The following is an 18,229-nucleotide window of genomic DNA, read 5'->3' as shown; positions in this document are numbered from 1 at the left end:
AAATAATATTTTTAATATACAAATATTTTTTTATGGATGACTCAAATAAGATATTCGTCTCATAAAATACGATCTGTGAAATTGTCTCACACAAGTTTACGAACAAATGAGATCGACTCTACCAACTATTTAAGTAGTTTTACAAAAGAACGAAGGATGTTAATTCATATGTTCTCAGACGGAAAGATGGCTCGGGCGATTATGATTTACTCAAAAACCTAAATAGATTTAAATACAAAGTTTAAAAATTGAATAATATTTCGAGTAAAATACTAATTTGACATCTCAAAGCTGACGTGGCATTGTGCCATTGGCTGAGCAGACGTAGCAAGAGAACAGAATAACACAGCACAAAATCATGTCCCGATTTCATTCGCGAGCTATCAACAGAAGCCAACAATGCATACATCGATATTGATTCAACTGCTACTGTTTTCTGTAGTGGAGCTGATCGCAAATGGCGTTTATGGATTGTACGGGCCTTCGTCCCCCGTTCTTCAGTTGAACCCTAACAATTTCAACTCCAAGGTATAGAGTATGCTCTGATTTCCCCGTGCTTTGGTATATCCGGAATCGTGTGTTTGTGATATATTGATGATACGATAGCTTAGTCGACTTCTGGATTTAAGGCCACTTTGTCGTGATATTAGTTTATGTCAATGGAATTAAGGAGTTTGGACTTCAGGGTGAAGGGTTTTGTGTTGAATTTTGGAATTCTTCATTATCGACAAAATGTGATTAAAATGACGGATCGTATACGAAAATTGAAGGATTTAAATTCCAAAGCTGTCAATTTACTCAAACTCTTTTGACACGCATACGATTTGATCAGGCAACTGCTTGTCATTTTTCATTTTCATTTACGTTTTGTTGGTTTTTTCTCAGACCTTTCCAAAATTCCATCATTAGGTTGTTCTATCCAGTTTTTCTATCGATCAGCGACCTTGTGTTTTAAACTTTCGTGATTTCTTGGTATAAATGTAATGCAGGTTGTAAATTCAAATGGCGTTGTATTGGTTGAGTTCTTCGCACCTTGGTGCGGTCATTGTCAAGCGTTGACACCAACTTGGGAGAAGGCAGCTAGTGTCTTGAAAGGTGTAGCAACTGTGGCCGCTCTAGATGCTGATGCTCACAAGTCACTTGCGCAGGTGCCTTCTTGTTGAGTATTGTGGTCTTTATGCTAGTGGCTAATTTAAAGAAATTCAGCTAATGAGGAAGTGAGGAACTATATTTATCCTTGTCAGTAAAGGTCAATTTTTTAAAAAAGAAAAAGTTGGGTATGCTGTCTATAAGGATCATGTCAATATTCGTGTGCTGGGAAAATATGTCATGCTACTTCCAAACCATAATATCATGCTCGTAGTGCTAGGCTATGAAGCAAATGAAACCACATTTTGTAATTTTCCAACTTGCTACCTGATCTTGGCCATTCTGGCTGAATAAGCTACACGATTTTCAATGACTTTTTGTCCTTATGTGAATTGAAGATGAAACCTCGTATGTTTTGTTTCTCTAGGTCTTTTCCTGAGTAATTTCTGCTAACTATGTTAATTTTCAACATCGATTGCTGATTATTATATCTTAATCTCACTAAAGCAACATAAATTTGCCTGGTTTTCTCTGATGTTGTGATCTTTCATCCTCCACGTGTTCTGAAGGAATATGGAATTAGAGGTTTTCCAACCATAAAGGTCTTTGCCCCGGGGAAACCCCCTGTAGATTACCAAGGAGCTCGGGATGTCAAGCCCATTGCAGAATTTGCACTACAGCAGGTAATAGTGACTCTTGGAACTAATGGTTTTAATATTAATTTTAGTATTTATTGATACCTTCCATTTCACATTTACTGGAAGCAGTATAATGCTATCGGCATGGAAGAATCCACAGGGAAAATACCATGAACATTTTTTTCTCCACCGCGACCTGCTATTTGAACTAAATTTGCAAGATAATCTTGTAAATTTTCAGGAGTCAAGGTTGTGATATTTTTATGATATTCGATTTTAATACAGATCAAAGCGCTTTTGAAGGAACGCCTGAATGGGAAGTCAACAGGGGGATCAAGTCAAAAGTCAGAACCCAGTGAGTCAGTCGAACTGAATTCGCGTAATTTTGACGAATTGGTACATAAAAGCAAAGAACTATGGATTGTGGAGTTCTTTGCCCCTTGGTAAGTCAATCCATTTAAGTTGGTAGGTTTATTGGCTATGTCAAATGCCTGTCCTTCTAGTACACGCTTGACTGGCAAAAAAACTATATTCCTATAGCTATGTGCTGCATCATATTGGAGTATGTTCCTTGTCATTTATTTTTACGAATCAGTTGTTCTTATACTGATGTTTCTCACCCTCGTGGTTAAAGTTAATGAGTAAGTCTCATGCGAGATAGTCTCCGTGAGACGCGCGGTTCGTACTTACAGTGAAAAAGTAATACTTTTGAAATAAAAATTAATATTTTTTATGGCACTGTTCGGGTCAGAGATCTGTATCACAAAATTGAAATGTGAAACGGGTTCAGTTTTTGTGAAAGTTAATTGCTATTATACTGTTATGAATCTCTTGAGTCAAAACCGTTTTGGCTTGTGATCTATTCTCTTACCATGAAGGTGTGGACACTGCAAGAAACTTGCTCCCGAGTGGAAGAAAGCAGCCAGTAATCTCAGGGGCCAGGTGAAATTGGGTCACGTGGACTGTGACGCAGAGAAGGTAAGCGTCAAGACACTACTCACTTGTGACATTGTTTGTGTCATGTTAGTTTTCATATTTAAGTTAAAGATCATTGCAACGCTGTTGATTGCCACGTATTCTCTTTCATATAAGTTAAAGATCATCACACTGTTGTTGATTACACTCCCTATATTGGCCATTGGAAGGTAAACTTTGGTAAGATTTTACTGGGGTGCTCATAATTTCAGTATATTAATTCAAGATCTATATCTATTTTTCAAATTACAACAAGCAGCAATTAGGGCTCAAAGCATAAATCATGAACACTACAAGCATATGCAATCAACGTAATAAGTAGAAACATGAGATTTTATGTATTTCTCCTTAATTTGTAGCCATTTGATATTAGTTCTCAGATGAATTTAAGACCACGTCAAACATTACGTGTGCCTGTGAAAGACACTCTTAAGCCCATCAATCCATTTGGCATCCATGAACCTAATGTTTGGATGTAGCCGACTTGAATGTTATGGTTTGTTTTGTATATCCTTAGTATCGATTATCACAAGTCAGTGAAGCACTGTAGCTGGTCATCCTTAATCACCATAGCCGGCAATGTACTTGTAGATTTGTGCTCATTCTTGAGGCATTATCAATCATTGTTGTAATTAGGGACTATGGTAAAGAAAATTCAATTCCGACTTGCAAATGTTACAAGTCATTAAGCAGCACATCTCTAACCCGTAAGAGTTTCCAGTCTTTGATGAGCAGATATAATGTACAAGGATTTCCAACAATCTTGGTGTTTGGTGCTGACAAAGACAGCCCCTTCCCATATGAAGGTGCAAGATCAGCCCCAGCAATTGAATCCTTTGCCTTGGAGCAGCTGGAAGCAAATGCCGCTCCTCCTGAAGTGACTGAATTGATTAGTCCGGTATATCTCTGTCCCTAAACATTTTCCATTTTTTCATTCTTTTGCTGTTCATTTTACTCAAGGACTTCAGTATTATCCTCTTTAGGATGTTATGGAAGAGAAATGTGGCTCGGCTGCCATCTGCTTTGTGGCCTTCCTCCCTGACATACTGGATTCCAAAGCTGACGGTAGAAATAAGTACCTTGAGCTTTTGTTATCAGTCGCAGAGAAATTTAGAAAGAGCCCTTACAGGCAAGAAAATACCTTTCTATGTTTCATTGAAGAAAGCATCAGAAGTATGTCTGAAACTTGTGGCTTATTGCAAACTTAACCAAGACTAGAGTTTTTACTGATGCTGCAGTTATGTTTGGGCTGCTTCCGGTAAGCAGCCAGATCTTGAGAAGCATGTTGGAGTTGGTGGCTATGGATATCCAGCTATGGTAGCCCTGAATCTAAAGAAGAAAGCATATGCTCCACTGAAAAGTGCATTCGAGCGTGACCATATTATGTAAGCATTTGTTGAATCCATTTTCCACTCTCTATTTCCTCGCTCCTGTGAACTGGGTTTTATGTTCATTCGTTTTCTCAGAGAGTTTGTCAAAGAAGCTGGACGTGGTGGAAAGGGCAATCTGCCCATGCAAGGTGACCCGACAATTGTGAAGACCGAAGCATGGGATGGCAAAGATGGGGAAGTTATTGAAGAAGATGAATTCTCCCTCGAAGAACTGATGGGCACTGAGAATTAAATACAGTAATACCACAAAAATGTGATTTTTGATAAAAACCTGCTTGGTGATGTGAGATGTAATATGTATTGCACTTGCTGTGAGTCAGTCGGCGAATTGCCATTAAAAACTCGTCAAGCTTTAGTCATAACAGATTTTTCCTCTAGAAAAGGAAAGGTTCCTTTACTCCCTTCTAAAGCAATTCGACCACATTATACTTGGCTTGTCCACAAATATATAGACACACGCACACAAATAGGGTACACTCGCTGGATCCAAGGTTGGAATCTGATAGTTATGAGTATCACATAATTTATATTGTTTTTCAACTCTAGCAAAGCTATAACGATCAAGCAATACATCACAAGAATTCGACATAAAAACACGTATATGATTTATAGCAATCCAACACTAATAAACTCACCCGTTCAAAATTTAGATGGACTAACATATATGTATGTACAATATAATATACCAACAAAATAAAAAAATAAATGAAACATTATTTATGAAACTACATATAATATATATGTATATATATAATATATCTGATAATCTGACCGAGACTTGAACAAAACACTTGTTTTCTGCTACATAATTCAAATCAAACCAAGAACTTGTACAAAGCTGTCTTAACCACATGATCGGATACTATTTGGTTTGCTCGCTCGGTTGGATGAAAAGCATCCCAAAATACGTATTTATTTGCATCCCTGCATGTAAAAGGATTACGTTCATTACATGCATACCCCATCTCGAACATCCCCGTAGCGCAACATCCCACTCCAGATACATCGAACCCTGCATATATATCGTCACACAAACTACATTTAACAAAATATTTATATATAAATCGGGTCGATTTCGAGATTGATATGATTCATTTATTAGGTTGGAGAAGGACTAGGTCCTAAAACAAATCAAGTGGCAAAAAACATACCATATAAGGAAGGTCTTTTAACCATTTGTAGAAGAATGTAATAGGGATTGGAGAAGACAAGGTCCACCCCAACTAGTTCTTGGGTTAGGTTCGACACCAGACCTCTCAGCTTGTCATTGAAACTCATGGCTACTATGTTGTAGGAGTCAACACAATCGTTGGTGTTTGCGAAATTTCGTGCTCGTTCCAAGGGCATGCAACCCATCGGGGGAAGGCCTCCGAGGGAGATCTTACGAGCCCCGAGGTTGTAAAGGTTGATGGTGAAATTCTTGGCGATCCCGACGAGAAATTGTTGGTACTGATCGATGGTGTACTGCGATCGTCTTCTTGGTGGGAATGCGTAGTAGTTCTCCAAGAAATCGTTGGTCCCTATACTCATAATGTACAACGCCTCACCAATAGTTTGATTAGCTTTCTCATCTCCAAGATAGGCTCGTAGTTTCGTTTGGTAATCTTTGTAGTATTCCAATTCCTTCCACAAAGGTATCACACCCTGAAAATTTTATCAACGTTACGTTGGCTACATAAATATGCATTCGAGAGGTTAGAAAATATCCGAACACTAAGACTGAAAAAACATTTGTACTAAATTACCAACACATCCGAAGTAGCAGTATCATATCCAGTCCCAGCTGAAGCAAAAGTGACACCAACAGCAAAATCCGAGATATTATAAGTAGGGTCCAAGTAAGCAGGAACAAGCGACTTCAGGCCAACGGCCTCGGATATGAAATCGGTCGGAATCCGGCCATTCGAGAACCTTCCCGTGGGTCGTCCACCCGTGAAATCACGCCCGTACGGCTCGAAATTGCTACGAGCAATCGTCGGGAGCTGGTTATTGTTGCCCGCATCGACCGAGGAGTCTCCAAACACGACAATTGCCGGGATTTTGGCACTCGTGCTACTCTTCGATAGTAAGTGCAGCAACCATAGTAACACTAGCACGTATGGTCCCATTACGTTTTTCGATCTAGTTTCTTTTCTTGGTTTTATATGAATTTATATATATATATATATATATATATATATATATATATTGCATGCAAGTTGTGACGATCATATATATATATATATATATATATATACATCGGTGGTAATTAATGCCAGTGCTGTTGAGCTGCTTCGTTCGGAATTCAATTGCCTTAAGTGTGGCTAAAGTTAGTTCGATCTTGTTCATGTGAATAGCTGCTTTAATTTCTTTTTTGGCGCCACGAAATTATTAGAGCTCCTTGTTTAATGACTCGGGCTCTCATTTCTTTCATGTTCCGTGTATATGGGGTCATTTTCAAGCCTTTGGAGCAATAAGTACATATATACTTTAATTTCATGTCTACAAATACATTTTGAAAAGGACAAATATAATTTTCATAATTCATTTCGATTTTTAATCCGATCATTATTCATCTCGATTTACAAATTTTGTGTAGGACCGAGTGCTTTCCGCTTTAACAAAAACTATAGCTAGTGGTAATAGTGCAACTCAAATCTTTTAAAACCGAACATCAGCTCAAGTACCACGCGGGTTCGATCGCTCTACTAAGCAGAGACAATTATTACACCCAACAATTTGTAAAAAAATTGACACGAAAATGGTTCCAAATTTCTAAAATGGGTGGGACGTCGACAATAATTTGAAAATTTTTATGGTTAACTTGTTTGTAATTTATTATTATGACATTGCTGCTGGCCAACTACCCACCGAAAAGTAGGAAGAAATATGCAATAATTTAAGAAGAAACTAGGGGGAGGTCGATGTAAGAAAGCTAAAGGTTTGACTAAAAGTTTAAAGGGTCCAACCAGAATGGAGGTGCTGGTTTATTCCCTATACTGCAGAGTACTTTTTGTTTACTATACAGTTTTCATTAATTTCATTGTCTTATTTTTTTATTGGTTGTTTGAGAGATTTTGAAAGAAGGAAAAGAGAGGAAAATATTTATAAGAAAAGTTTTCTTCCAACCTAAGTCAACTAATTTATATATTTTTTCCTTCGGATTTCAGTTATTTTTCATTAGAGTATTGAAATGACAACATGATATAAAATGAAAAACATACGAGTTACAAAATCAAAAATTTAACGTTTTCTTATTTATTTATATGTAAAATATAGTCCATTAACATTAAAAAATGAAAATCATATGGATGGAGTATTTGTGAGAAAAATCAATAGAGGTAGGTATAAAGGGGTAAAATTTAATTATTTTTTTTCTTGGTTTTTTTTTCAAAGAAAGTAGTAGCTAGTTTTTTTATATCATCATCAAGTCTTTCCATACAAGCTCAAGTTTTCGCATGCAAATTCAAAGCCAAACGGTTTGTAAGCCATTACTGTTCACATTGTCTTTAACAAATCTAAATTATTGGTCGTTGCAATTAATTTACCCATTCTAGTACACATGCGATTATTATTAAAAAAATTGCAATTTTAGTTATTTAATTTGGTCTCTTTTGAGTTTAGTTTATAATTTTTACTAATTTGATTTTCATCTAGTAACTTTGATTTACTTTTTGTTTTTGTCTGAAACTTCTAAATCCACCAAATATGACTTATTTGACACCGATTCTCTCTTGCGTGATTCATATGATAAGAATAAAACTATATTACATACACTAAAACCTACCTAAAAAGAACGAAAGAAAACGACTAGCTTTTTTCTTTTATTTTGAAGTATTGGAAGTTATTTTGCTTTGTTTTATGTCTTCATTTTACTTATGAATTTTAATGCATGTAATATATGTTTTATTCTCTTCACTTATGTCATGTAAGAGAGTATGTCAAATAAACCGTATTTGATAAATTTAGTGGTTTCCGTAAAAAAAGATCAAAGCAAAAAAAAAAACATTAAAATTATTGGATGAAAACCAAATTACTTTGACAAATTAAATTGCTAAAACTCAAAACATGCGAACTTACATAATTAAAATTATACTTCTTCGATTGTTATTATATTTCAAATTATACATACACGTATGGATGTGCACTTTATATATTTTATTATGATTATAGCAACATACGCACGTAAAAACCTTTAGTTTTTTTTTTTTTTTTTGGGTACGTATCTTGTGTGTGAATTGATTTGGCAGAAACAAATGTGAAGAAATTGCCATAATACTTAAAGTTGAGAAGCACAAAGAGAATTCTAAACTTGTCCCCTGATCAACAACTTATAAATCAAGCCAAATTTGATCTTGCTTGGTGAAATAAATCAACATTTATAAAAATTGATGCAAAGAATTCTGGATCAAGTAATCTACAATAATCCGACTAGTTTGTTGTGTCGGATGGAAAGAATCCCAAAAGACATATTTGTTTGCATCTCGACATGTAAAGGGATTCAATTCATCGCACAAGTATCCCATCTCAAACATTCCCGTAGCACAGCATGCAACTGAAGATACTTCAAACCCTGCACCACAGACTTTCGCGTTAAGCCCGATGGGTAGCAGCTGTTGCGGATTTTCTCGTAAAAAAAAAACGTAATAGCAAAAAATAAGTTGATTATACTTGCCAAATGAAGAAGGGTTCCTTATCATTTGCAAGAAGACTCCATAAGGATCAGAGAAAACAACCCTAATCCCCTCCATCTCTTCATTCATCCTATTCACCAAACCATTCAATTTGGCATTGAAAAGTAAAGCAACTCCATTGTATCCATTCATACACCCTTCCCCATTCCCATTAACAAGATTCGTAGCCCTCTCCAATGGCAGACAACCCATTGGAGGGAGCCCCGTTAGCGACATTTTACGTGCTCCCAAAGCGTAAATCTGCTTGACGAATCTCTCCGCAATATCAATGAGGAAGTCTTGGTATTGATCAAGGGTGTATCTGGACCTTGTGTTAGGGAGACTGTAGTAGTTTTCTAGGAAGTCATTTGTTCCTAAGCTGATTAAATATAGAGCCTCTTTGATTATGTATTCGGTTTTTGTGTCTCCTATGTAGGATCTTAGGGCTTCTTGGTAGTCTTTGTAGTAATTCACTTGCTTCCATAGTGGTATCACATTCTGCGTGGCAAATTTGTCAAATGCATGTATTCCATAATTTGTCAGTTTTTTTAAAAGTGACGATATATGCACGATGAGGATAACACGCAGAGGCGGAGCCACATGGTTGTTTACCCGGGCTAACCCAATTTTTTTTTTTAAAAAAATATATATATGTAAATTTTGTATAATTTTGAAATAATATGATATTTGTTCCGATAGATCAATTTAAAATATTAAAAGATTTTAAACTTTAAAATTCCAGTGCGGACTCACATTAACTTCAAATGCAATTTAATTGAAAAACTTAAAGAGATGACATAATAAATACTTACAAGTACGTTAGAAGTTGCATTATCAAAACCAGTACCAGCAGAAGCAAAGCAAACTCCGCTCGCAAAATCAGATATATTGTACCAAGGATCCAAGAAAGCAGGCACGTAAGGCTTCAGGCCAAACTTTTCAGAAATGAAGTCCGGCGGTATGCGGCCGTTCGAAAACCTCCCAGTCGGCATTCCGCCGTAGAAATCACGGCCATACGGCCGGAAATTGCTTTTCAACACAGTCGATATCCGGTTGTTGTTCCCAGAATCAACGGATGAATCTCCAAACACAATAATCGCCGGGACCTTTGATACAGCGGTGGGGATGACAGTACTAAGACATGAAGTGAATAACAAAATCAGACATGAAAGTAGTATTACTGTCAAAGACTTCATGTGTTCTGACATTTTTTCGATGGGAAAGTGGTTGTGCATGACGAATATTTATAACTCGGAATACTGTCTGAAAGAGGTTGTTGGATTTAAATTTGTTTGACAGAAGTGAAGATGGCATTGATGAGTGAGGACATGAGATTGGGTGCATGGTCGGCGGGGTGCAAATGCAGCTGCATGCATGCTCTTGCATATTTAATCAATCCAACTTCCAGATTACAGTCATAAATTTTATGATTTTGTAGTCTTTTATAAGATTCGTGTTAAACATTTGTCGCGAAATCATTAGTTTCGTTATGTTGGATTAATTTCTTAGTTACAAGCCAAAAGTATTAAGGGAAAATTAAATTTTGTCATTGTATGTTTTTTGAGTAGGTCTCTTGTGAGACGGTCTCACGAATCTTTATCTGTGAGACAGGTCAACCATAACGATATTTACAATAAGAAGTAATACTCTTAGCAATACTTTTTGAGTTGGTCTCATGTGAGACCGTCTCACGGATGCTAATCTGTGAGACGGGTCAACCCTACCCATATTCACAATAAAAAGTAATACTCTAAGTATAAAAAATTATACTTTTTCATGGATGACCCAAATAAGAGATCCATCTCACAAATTCGACCCGTGAGACCGTCTCACACAAGTTTTTGACATACTTTTTTTATGTATGACCTAAATAAGATATCTGTCTCACAAAATACAACCCGTGAAACTGTCTCACATAAATTTTTGTCATTCTTTTTTATTTTAATTTTTTTTATCTTATCGGCCAATTCATATTTTAAATTTATTAACTTGTAATGTTTTTTTGACTATTTTATTTAATTTTCAACGAAGTACTGACGTAAGTTTATACATATAAGTAATAACTATTATCATATCAATAATTTTCGATGAAATGTCATCATTTGTCGTCATTATTCACCACTCTAATATTGAAAAATGACTTAAAAAGTGAAAATTAATGGATTAAACTGTAATATAATATAATATAATATATATATTTCAATACAAGAATTTTAATTATGACTAAACTAAAATTGTTTTCATTTGCCTTTAATTTACAAGTTAATAGTATACTATTTTTAAGTGGGTGTCTATAATTCGAAAACTCTGCCTATTTTCAAACAAAGAAACTGTTGATGAAATTTAAAGAAGGCCCAAAATGTTATATTTAGACGTGTAAAACAATAATCGGGTAAGTTTATGCAACCGTTTTTTATTTTTTATGACGAGCAAACACGTGATGCAGTTCACACTCGGTAAGCCTTGTGCAACAAGTTTATCGGAGAATGTTTTGATTCGAAGAATCGAAATCATGATCATTGACCAAGCTCTCACGTACTCCACAAATTCGACACCCACTTAGAGCATTATGCAACCTGTTTCACTATTAACTTAGATGTCTCATATTTTGCAAATTAGTCTGATTTGGTTTTTTTTATTTTGCAACTTTAGTTCCTTTTGCATGTAAGTATTTACGTGTCACTTTCACATGTTACAATCATATCAGAGTTACATCATCGATACATGAAAAAGACTAAAATTATAAAAAAGTTAATATAACACATAAATAACCAAAATCATAAAATAAAATAAAAAAACAAACAAACAATAAAATTTACAATTTTCTCAAAAAATTAAGACCGTTTAAACAAATGAATTCTAGGAGTAATACTTAGTTTTACAAACCATGGAAAACTCAATAATTTCTCTCATCCAAGAAATCATGAATGGTTTCCTTAAAACAACAATTCCAATCCATCAACATCGATCCCCGGTAAACAAAAAAATCCAAAGTATATAATTAAACACGAGAAAAATTGTAGATCATCCTTTCCCTTGTCTATATATATATATATATATATATATATATATATATATATATATATATATATATATATATATATATATATATCTTCACTCACCTGATTAATTATCTCCGGCTTGAGATGTCGCAGCAGAAACAACGTGGAACATTTCTGGCGGTATGCATCGCCGTGTTACTGGTGGCAGGCACATTTGTTGCAGAATGTGGGGCAGAGAAGCCTAAAACAATAAATTTTAGCCATCTGAAGGGATGGTCAAATCCAGAAAAGAAGGTGGTGCCGACACCGGCGAATAACTACACGAGAGGCTGCCAGATGAGCCAAAGGTGCCGCCAGGGCAGGAGGCTGTTGACTACCCAGCCTCTTCCGGATAACTGAGATTTTACTTCTGATGATCAAGTGGTCGAACGTTGTGTGCTAGCACTATTGTTTACGAGAAATATTGCTGATTAAGATATATAATTATTTTACCATAAAAAAGATATTTAATTATTTGATTTTTTCTTTACCAAGTATGATGTTTGTATAAAAAAATTGGACTAATATATAATAATAATGACGTAAAAGCAATAATAATTAGTTGAGTATTTTTTTTATAAAATTTCAAATTCTTTTATAGAATCAAAATTAAGAGTTAGGAGCATAGGTGTTTTTGAGTCACATTTTCTTAAAAAATTCATATGATATTCTGTTGAAATTTTTGGGTGGGATTTACTGCAAATTGATTCATTTAATAGTTTTATATAAAAATGAAACATTAATTGAACTGAGAAAAAATCAATGCTTGGTTATAGGATTTGTATGCTGGGGTTTGTAATTGTCTGCTGATCTTTTAGTATTATTGCAATATGCTTTGGCTCCTATTTTCCCATATTTTATAGCTTTCATGTTAATTTTAAATGGAAAGTACTTATAATTTATTTGGTCACCTTGTTATTACTCGTCGATGTCTTGTAACTCATATGACATCAAAGTTCTAAATTTAGGATAAAGTATTTCGATACCCAAATTGTAACAATCCTTCCCCAAATTGTTGCGGTCATGCAAACGTTCCATTTTTTTTAATGAAGGAAAAAAGAGGCCCTGAGATTTTTGGTTTGAGTTCCATTTATGTGAATTTATGCCTACTTTTATTTATTGTTTGTCGTAATTAATTACAATTAGTTTTTTACGAAGGAAATACAATTTAAAAGTAATAGTATAATATATTCTATAGAAGAGTGTTAGCGACAATTACTCTGAAAAAACCCAATCTCGGTCGATATAGGCTTGCGAACAAGAAACCCATATGCATATTCAATTAACACAAGCTTAAGTAATCTCATGCATAGGCTTCGGGATCAAGCGAGATCGCATACACGTCTAGTTCACAAAACTCAACCATAAAATTACCAATGCAATCTCTGCTACATTAAAGCACTTCCCCTAGCTTGACATCTCAGCCATAATGCATCACTCATAGTCGAACACGAATACAATTTTAATCGGGTCGTGATAAAAATCCAAAATGTCAAGATTCAAGAACCGCCCATTGTTATATCATTGACAGCAGGTGTATTTGTGTTGGTGCTCAATGTACTGTCGTTTGAAATGCTCGTCTGAGCCAGCCCCGCTCCAAAGGTAAATTCTTGAGGAGGGGTGTCAAAAGGGGGACGAGAAAAAATTGAAGTCCCGCCAATGTTATTGAAAGTTGTAATTGCTGCAACTGGCGGATCATGAGGCCGTGCAAAGCCAAAGCTTAAGCTTGGCATGGCATTGCTGCTGTTCTCTAACGAACCGAAAATCTTGAGCTCGTACTCCTGTAATTGCTGATACATCGCTAAAATATAAGAAAACAGAATAATGTCAGAAACAAAATTACGATTTGAAAACTTTAAATTCATGCCGAGGTACTAGTTACATTGTGACTAACTTAGATTTTATAAACAAATCATATGATAGATTTCACAAATTAAATTAAGCTGACGCACCTCTTTGACACGACACAAATAATCGGTATTTCGAAAAGTTAAACAAGGAAACACAACTACCTGTCACCACAAAAAAATCTACTAGAATCGAATACGGGGCCTGAACTATATTTTACACATAATTAACAATCAAACTCGATTTGATCCTCATGTTTAATATTAGTATCTAACATGATGGCTCCAGTCCCAGATCAAATCATTTTGTGGATTAGTAACCATATTGTTAAGTTAATTCTTTTTAGAAAATAATAACTTAATAAATTACTCGTTATTCCACTACTCTCACATCCTCCAACAAATTACAGAGTTCTAGAACTTCTGATTTTAATCTCTAATCCAAATCTTTGAGCTCTCAACATGAAGTCTGTTGAATTACATTTTAAAGGGCAAATCTTAAGTAAAAATCTTGGCACTTCAGGAAAACCTACTTGTATCATCAAAGACAAATTAAATAGGTTATATCTGATTGGAGTTAATATAATAACTGAGAAAACTGAAAGGAAGTGTTTGTTAAACCTTGATTCAGTTCCACTGAAGGTCTACGCTCTTTCACCCACTGGTAACTCTGGCCAAGTTTCCAACCTTTGCTTTTCATCAAGAAAGCAATTACTATAGCTGGAGACCTGCCAATAAGGCTTACAGAATTTAACCATGATCTTCGCAAGGATTAAGTAAAAAACTTTCAATCAAAGCAGCAAGAAGAAGAAATTATTGCAAACAAACAAAACACTTGCAAACAAGTATGCTGATGGTACCTAGTCATATATCATTAGGGTCATGTTATACTTTATATTAACGATATGCCATATATACATTACAATGAGCTCTATGAACTAGAAAATTACCAAAGTTTCTAAGGCATCGTTTGGTTCATGACAAGAAGATGAAAGATATATAATATGAAGATGATAAATCATTGTGTATGGATAACAGGATAACTTATGACTCTATTCATCTGTAGAAATTGAACCAAATGATTGATGAAACAAGGATGTACCATAATTTAACGTCTTCTCCCTTACAAACACATACACACAGAGAATATCCAGAGAGAGGAAGAGGTAAATAAAAAGTCAAGGATATAACAACCAACAAAAAACAACCAAAAAAAAGATGCAAGCCCCAACTTGTGGTCATCACCTGTTTTTCCCTGACATGCAGTGTACAAGAACCCGAGCCCTATCCTTTTCACATTGTTCTGCAAAAAGCACAAGGGCGTGATAAGGTGATAAAAAACATAATTATAAATGTAACAGATTTTGAAGAAGCAAAAAATTCCATGATGTGGCATTAAAGGTTCAACCATTCATCACTTTTTACATGATAAGCATATACGCGACAAATGAATGTATGATTTGTAAGGTCAATTACAGCCAAAAAACATAAAAATCGGCTTTTATACAGAGAAAACATCTTCAGCCTTCAATAGTCGAATTCATATTTTATTTGATTATAGCAGGCAAAATAAGTAACTTCATTGATACATAGTGGCCAGTCTAACTCATTTCATTTTCATAAGATGGTGCAGATCCCAATTAATTATTTATCATCCCCTAATAAAAGTGTGAAAAAAGTTGCGCTCAAGTCGAACTTTAAAATTTTTTTGGCTTATATAATTGCTTATGAATTTCTGAGTTAGAGATTGAGCACATTATTAGTTAATTTATAATTCACCTGATTCAAAATCAAAGAGAAATTCTTATAATTCTATTTTCTATTATGAAGAAAATGTTTCATATATTTTTTAATGAAAAAATAATTAATAAAAATAAATTTCACTAGTGTTAAATATAATTTTAAATTATTATTATAATATTTAACCAATATATATTATATAGAATTTACTCAATTTATAAATATATATTGACAGTGATAAAAAGTTCACGAGCTAGTTCACGAGCTTTCTAACAATCATGTAAAAGTCTAAGACCAAGAATAATTAAACTCGAATTGAATGGGTCACAAGCTAACTCAAATCTTATGCCTACTAGCATATTGTAGTGGGAAAACTTAAATCATGTCCATGTATATGTAAATATTTATATATATGACTTGGAGCTAAAATTGTACATTAACAGCTCCATTAAAATTATATGCAGTTCATTAAACCTGCCAAGTGTGTGGCATTCATCCTTTTCATTTCTCCACCCCTTTACTTCCCTTCTTATATAAATCACATCAACAGTGTAAACGAGGAATTGACACAATTCAAGGTATTAAAAAACCTAAAAGAAATTTCCAGAAATTAAAGGATGAATATTAAGAGTTATAAGCCTCACCTAAAAACTGAATCGCATCATCAAATGGCAACTTTTGATTGTCCTGGAGGCAGTGATAGGTAAAAGAATTCTTGTACAAATTTTGACAATCAGGTACAGTCTGCACATATACAGATGTCTTTACAAGAATGGAGAAGTTCGTATCAACTATATTTGGAAAGTTGATTAATACAAGTAAGAACTCCAGGTTCAGCACATGACAACTACAAAATGCAATAAGAGCAAGTTAAAATCAAGCTATTGACCAGATGTACGAGGCACTTTCTTCAATGGTTCGGATATCTAAAAATCCTATGCACAATAAATTGTGAAGATTAATCTCATCCAATATTAAATTTCACAGTAATATTCCACGTAATGGTAACATGGCCAATCATTAGTGACATGAGTGACCACACTAATTTGTGTCATGACTCATGTGAGAAGGCCAACCACCAGTAAGCATACTAATCACACATCCAACACCTTGCTGCATCTTTTCTCTTGAAGAAGCAAACAATGAGCGTTCTATAAGATTTAACACTCTATCTTGTCAAAGCAGTAGTCATTACCCAGTAACTACTATGTTTTAGGGGGTCCAAGCATATCAATCAAAGTTACTAAATACTTTCCTACAGTTCCTAACATGAATGTAAAGGAGCACAGAATAACCTGGCTTTCCTTGTCTAATTTTCCATTTGAAGTCAGCCAACAGAACAAAAGGTAAAAATTAATGGACAAGTGCCCGATAAAACTCTCCTTTTATCATCAAACGGAAGTCTTTCGACCTTTCGAACTAATCCCTAGAAACCTGATAGTAAGATAAGCCTCCAATCCTTCCTTGGATTATAACTACTGCTGGAGAGAAAGATCAGCAAACTGCTGCAGGGATGTTAGGCGTTTCTATAGAATAGCATATTACTCCATAATGATGCTCACGTGTACTTTCTTACTCTGCTAATGATCTGTCTGTTGGGTTTGGGATTTTTTGGCTAAATTATAATTCAGCAAACAATCAACCAAGATTGTGAATGAGAATTAAAAATAACGAGGACTTTGAACAAAGAGGGGTCGAGCAAAGAAAATTATACCCAGAAAAATGTGATTACATAAATGAAACTTTAACTATACGGGAAATTCAGCGAATCCAAGACAACTACAATAAGTCTAAAGGTCCAAACACAGATTATATAACTGTAAATAAATAAAGATAAATTAATATAAGTATCGGCATAAAAAAAATAACTGAAATTTATCAAATAAACCCATCCACTGTGAAAAACTGACGGGAAACGAAAATAAAAATCATCAAAGCACAAACGGAAATATCGGTCAATTATTTTTTACATTAAGAACACGGGAAATGCCCTGAGTTTTGAGAAGTTCGGCGCGAGCAGCATTGTCGTAGCTGCCCAAGTAGAGGAACTCGGGCAAGATCTCCGATGGGAAGGCGCTGACGTGGACGGGAGATGCAGCGGATTTATCGGATACGGAGGCCGTACGGTGGCCGCAGATGCCACATACCTCCCCCTCCTCGTACTTGTGGTAATGACCGCAAACCCCACACGGATTCTCTCTCTCCCTCTTCCTCATAATCGACCCAAGATTCCAATAATTCACTTCCCAATGCTTCGTTACACCTTCTCGATACCCAAATTCGAGTATTTGATTGGGCCAATTGACGAAAGGAGAGAAGGCAACTCAAGAGATAATTGGGTTTTGGGTTAAAGATCGTTGTGAGGATGAGGAATCGGTCGAGTACTGGGAAGAGATCTCCTCTGCGGATGAATGCAAACGCTACAATGATTTGCTGAACTCAATTCCATCGCTTATATTTTCCGGATAAATTTTCCTTAATTCAATAACTTTAATGACGATAATGCCCTTCCAGACAATAACACCGTTACCGCCTCATCGTTTAATTTAGTAATATACGTTTATTTATGTTACAAATATAGATCAATGTCATCGATGAAAGATATTTGATATAAAAACTAAAAATTATTATTATGAATATAAGTAAAAAATACACACATTGTATATATTATTATTATTTTTAAGTTGATCAGATAATAGTAAATAATTAACACAAAATTATTTTCAATTTCAAAGAATTGTTCGATTTAAAATAAAAATTTTGTTTAATTTTTTTCTATGTAAAATACAAAATGACTTGATTAGATTTTTAATTTATAGGAAGAATAATTATAAAATTAAATATTTTGTTGTTTCT

The 18,229-nt window shown here is 34.8% G+C and overlaps 4 protein-coding genes across 5 annotated transcripts; 1 reads left to right on the top strand and 3 right to left on the bottom strand.

Moving 5' to 3' along the window:
• Window positions 1–312: 312 nt before the first annotated feature.
• Window positions 313–4,490, top strand: LOC140836523 (protein disulfide isomerase-like 2-3). Its single transcript, XM_073202105.1, has 9 exons — window positions 313–528; window positions 990–1,148; window positions 1,659–1,772; window positions 2,013–2,170; window positions 2,606–2,705; window positions 3,424–3,600; window positions 3,686–3,831; window positions 3,941–4,087; window positions 4,169–4,490. The coding sequence occupies exons 1-9, from the start codon at window positions 400–402 to the stop codon at window positions 4,323–4,325; spliced, it is 1,287 nt and encodes a 428-aa protein (XP_073058206.1). The 5' UTR covers window positions 313–399; the 3' UTR covers window positions 4,326–4,490.
• Window positions 4,491–4,719: 229 nt separating this feature from the next.
• On the bottom strand, window positions 4,720–6,248 carry LOC140836524 (GDSL esterase/lipase At2g04570-like). Its single transcript, XM_073202106.1, has 3 exons — window positions 5,839–6,248; window positions 5,245–5,737; window positions 4,720–5,105 (listed from the first exon to the last, which is right to left on the bottom strand). The coding sequence occupies exons 1-3, from the start codon at window positions 6,199–6,201 to the stop codon at window positions 4,909–4,911; spliced, it is 1,053 nt and encodes a 350-aa protein (XP_073058207.1). The 5' UTR covers window positions 6,202–6,248; the 3' UTR covers window positions 4,720–4,908.
• A 2,148-nt stretch (window positions 6,249–8,396) lies between these two features.
• On the bottom strand, window positions 8,397–9,945 carry LOC140836520 (GDSL esterase/lipase At2g04570-like). The gene is made up of 3 exons (XM_073202102.1): window positions 9,558–9,945; window positions 8,748–9,243; window positions 8,397–8,645 (listed from the first exon to the last, which is right to left on the bottom strand). The coding sequence occupies exons 1-3, from the start codon at window positions 9,939–9,941 to the stop codon at window positions 8,452–8,454; spliced, it is 1,074 nt and encodes a 357-aa protein (XP_073058203.1). The 5' UTR covers window positions 9,942–9,945; the 3' UTR covers window positions 8,397–8,451.
• Window positions 9,946–13,081: 3,136 nt separating this feature from the next.
• Window positions 13,082–17,834, bottom strand: LOC140836521 (protein-tyrosine-phosphatase IBR5-like). 2 transcript variants are annotated; one of them, XM_073202104.1, is made up of 5 exons: window positions 17,344–17,834; window positions 16,018–16,117; window positions 14,879–14,936; window positions 14,255–14,361; window positions 13,082–13,576 (listed from the first exon to the last, which is right to left on the bottom strand). In XM_073202104.1, the coding sequence occupies exons 1-5, from the start codon at window positions 17,587–17,589 to the stop codon at window positions 13,482–13,484; spliced, it is 606 nt and encodes a 201-aa protein (XP_073058205.1). In that variant the 5' UTR covers window positions 17,590–17,834; the 3' UTR covers window positions 13,082–13,481. The 2 variants fall into 2 exon arrangements, with proteins under 2 accessions (XP_073058205.1, XP_073058204.1); XM_073202103.1 differs by having other exon boundaries at window positions 13,082–13,587; window positions 17,344–17,831.
• Window positions 17,835–18,229: the final 395 nt, after the last annotated feature.

This window comes from Primulina eburnea, chromosome 7 (genome assembly GCF_022965805.1).
Source record: "Primulina eburnea isolate SZY01 chromosome 7, ASM2296580v1, whole genome shotgun sequence".
In the NCBI taxonomy this organism is placed as follows: Eukaryota; Viridiplantae; Streptophyta; class Magnoliopsida; order Lamiales; family Gesneriaceae; genus Primulina; species Primulina eburnea.
The sequence above is the reverse complement of the archived record's forward strand: the minus strand, read 5'-3'. Positions and strand labels throughout refer to the sequence as shown.

What these genes read in the sequence shown, in the direction of transcription:
- LOC140836523 (XM_073202105.1), top strand. Translation starts at nt 400, where the DNA reads ATGCATACATCGATATTGATTCAACTGCTACTGTTTTCTGTAGTGGAG. An exon ending in CTCACAAGTCACTTGCGCAG is followed by an intron (nt 1,149 to 1,658) that starts GTGCCTTCTTGT and finishes CGTGTTCTGAAG; the next exon opens with GAATATGGAATTAGAGGTTT. An exon ending in GTGGAGTTCTTTGCCCCTTG is followed by an intron (nt 2,171 to 2,605) that starts GTAAGTCAATCC and finishes CTTACCATGAAG; the next exon opens with GTGTGGACACTGCAAGAAAC.
- LOC140836524 (XM_073202106.1), bottom strand. Translation starts at nt 6,201, where the DNA reads ATGGGACCATACGTGCTAGTGTTACTATGGTTGCTGCACTTACTATCG. An exon ending in CTGCTACTTCGGATGTGTTG is followed by an intron (nt 5,738 to 5,838) that starts GTAATTTAGTAC and finishes TAAAATTTTCAG; the next exon opens with GGTGTGATACCTTTGTGGAA. An exon ending in TAAAAGACCTTCCTTATATG is followed by an intron (nt 5,106 to 5,244) that starts GTATGTTTTTTG and finishes ATATATATGCAG; the next exon opens with GGTTCGATGTATCTGGAGTG.
- LOC140836520 (XM_073202102.1), bottom strand. Translation starts at nt 9,941, where the DNA reads ATGAAGTCTTTGACAGTAATACTACTTTCATGTCTGATTTTGTTATTC. An exon ending in ATGCAACTTCTAACGTACTT is followed by an intron (nt 9,244 to 9,557) that starts GTAAGTATTTAT and finishes TTTGCCACGCAG; the next exon opens with AATGTGATACCACTATGGAA. An exon ending in AAGGAACCCTTCTTCATTTG is followed by an intron (nt 8,646 to 8,747) that starts GCAAGTATAATC and finishes TCTGTGGTGCAG; the next exon opens with GGTTTGAAGTATCTTCAGTT.
- LOC140836521 (XM_073202103.1), bottom strand. Translation starts at nt 17,589, where the DNA reads ATGAGGAAGAGGGAGAGAGAGAATCCGTGTGGGGTTTGCGGTCATTAC. An exon ending in TGCATGTCAGGGAAAAACAG is followed by an intron (nt 14,362 to 14,878) that starts GTGATGACCACA and finishes CCTTATTGGCAG; the next exon opens with GTCTCCAGCTATAGTAATTG. An exon ending in TTCAGTGGAACTGAATCAAG is followed by an intron (nt 13,588 to 14,254) that starts GTTTAACAAACA and finishes CTTATATTTTAG; the next exon opens with CGATGTATCAGCAATTACAG.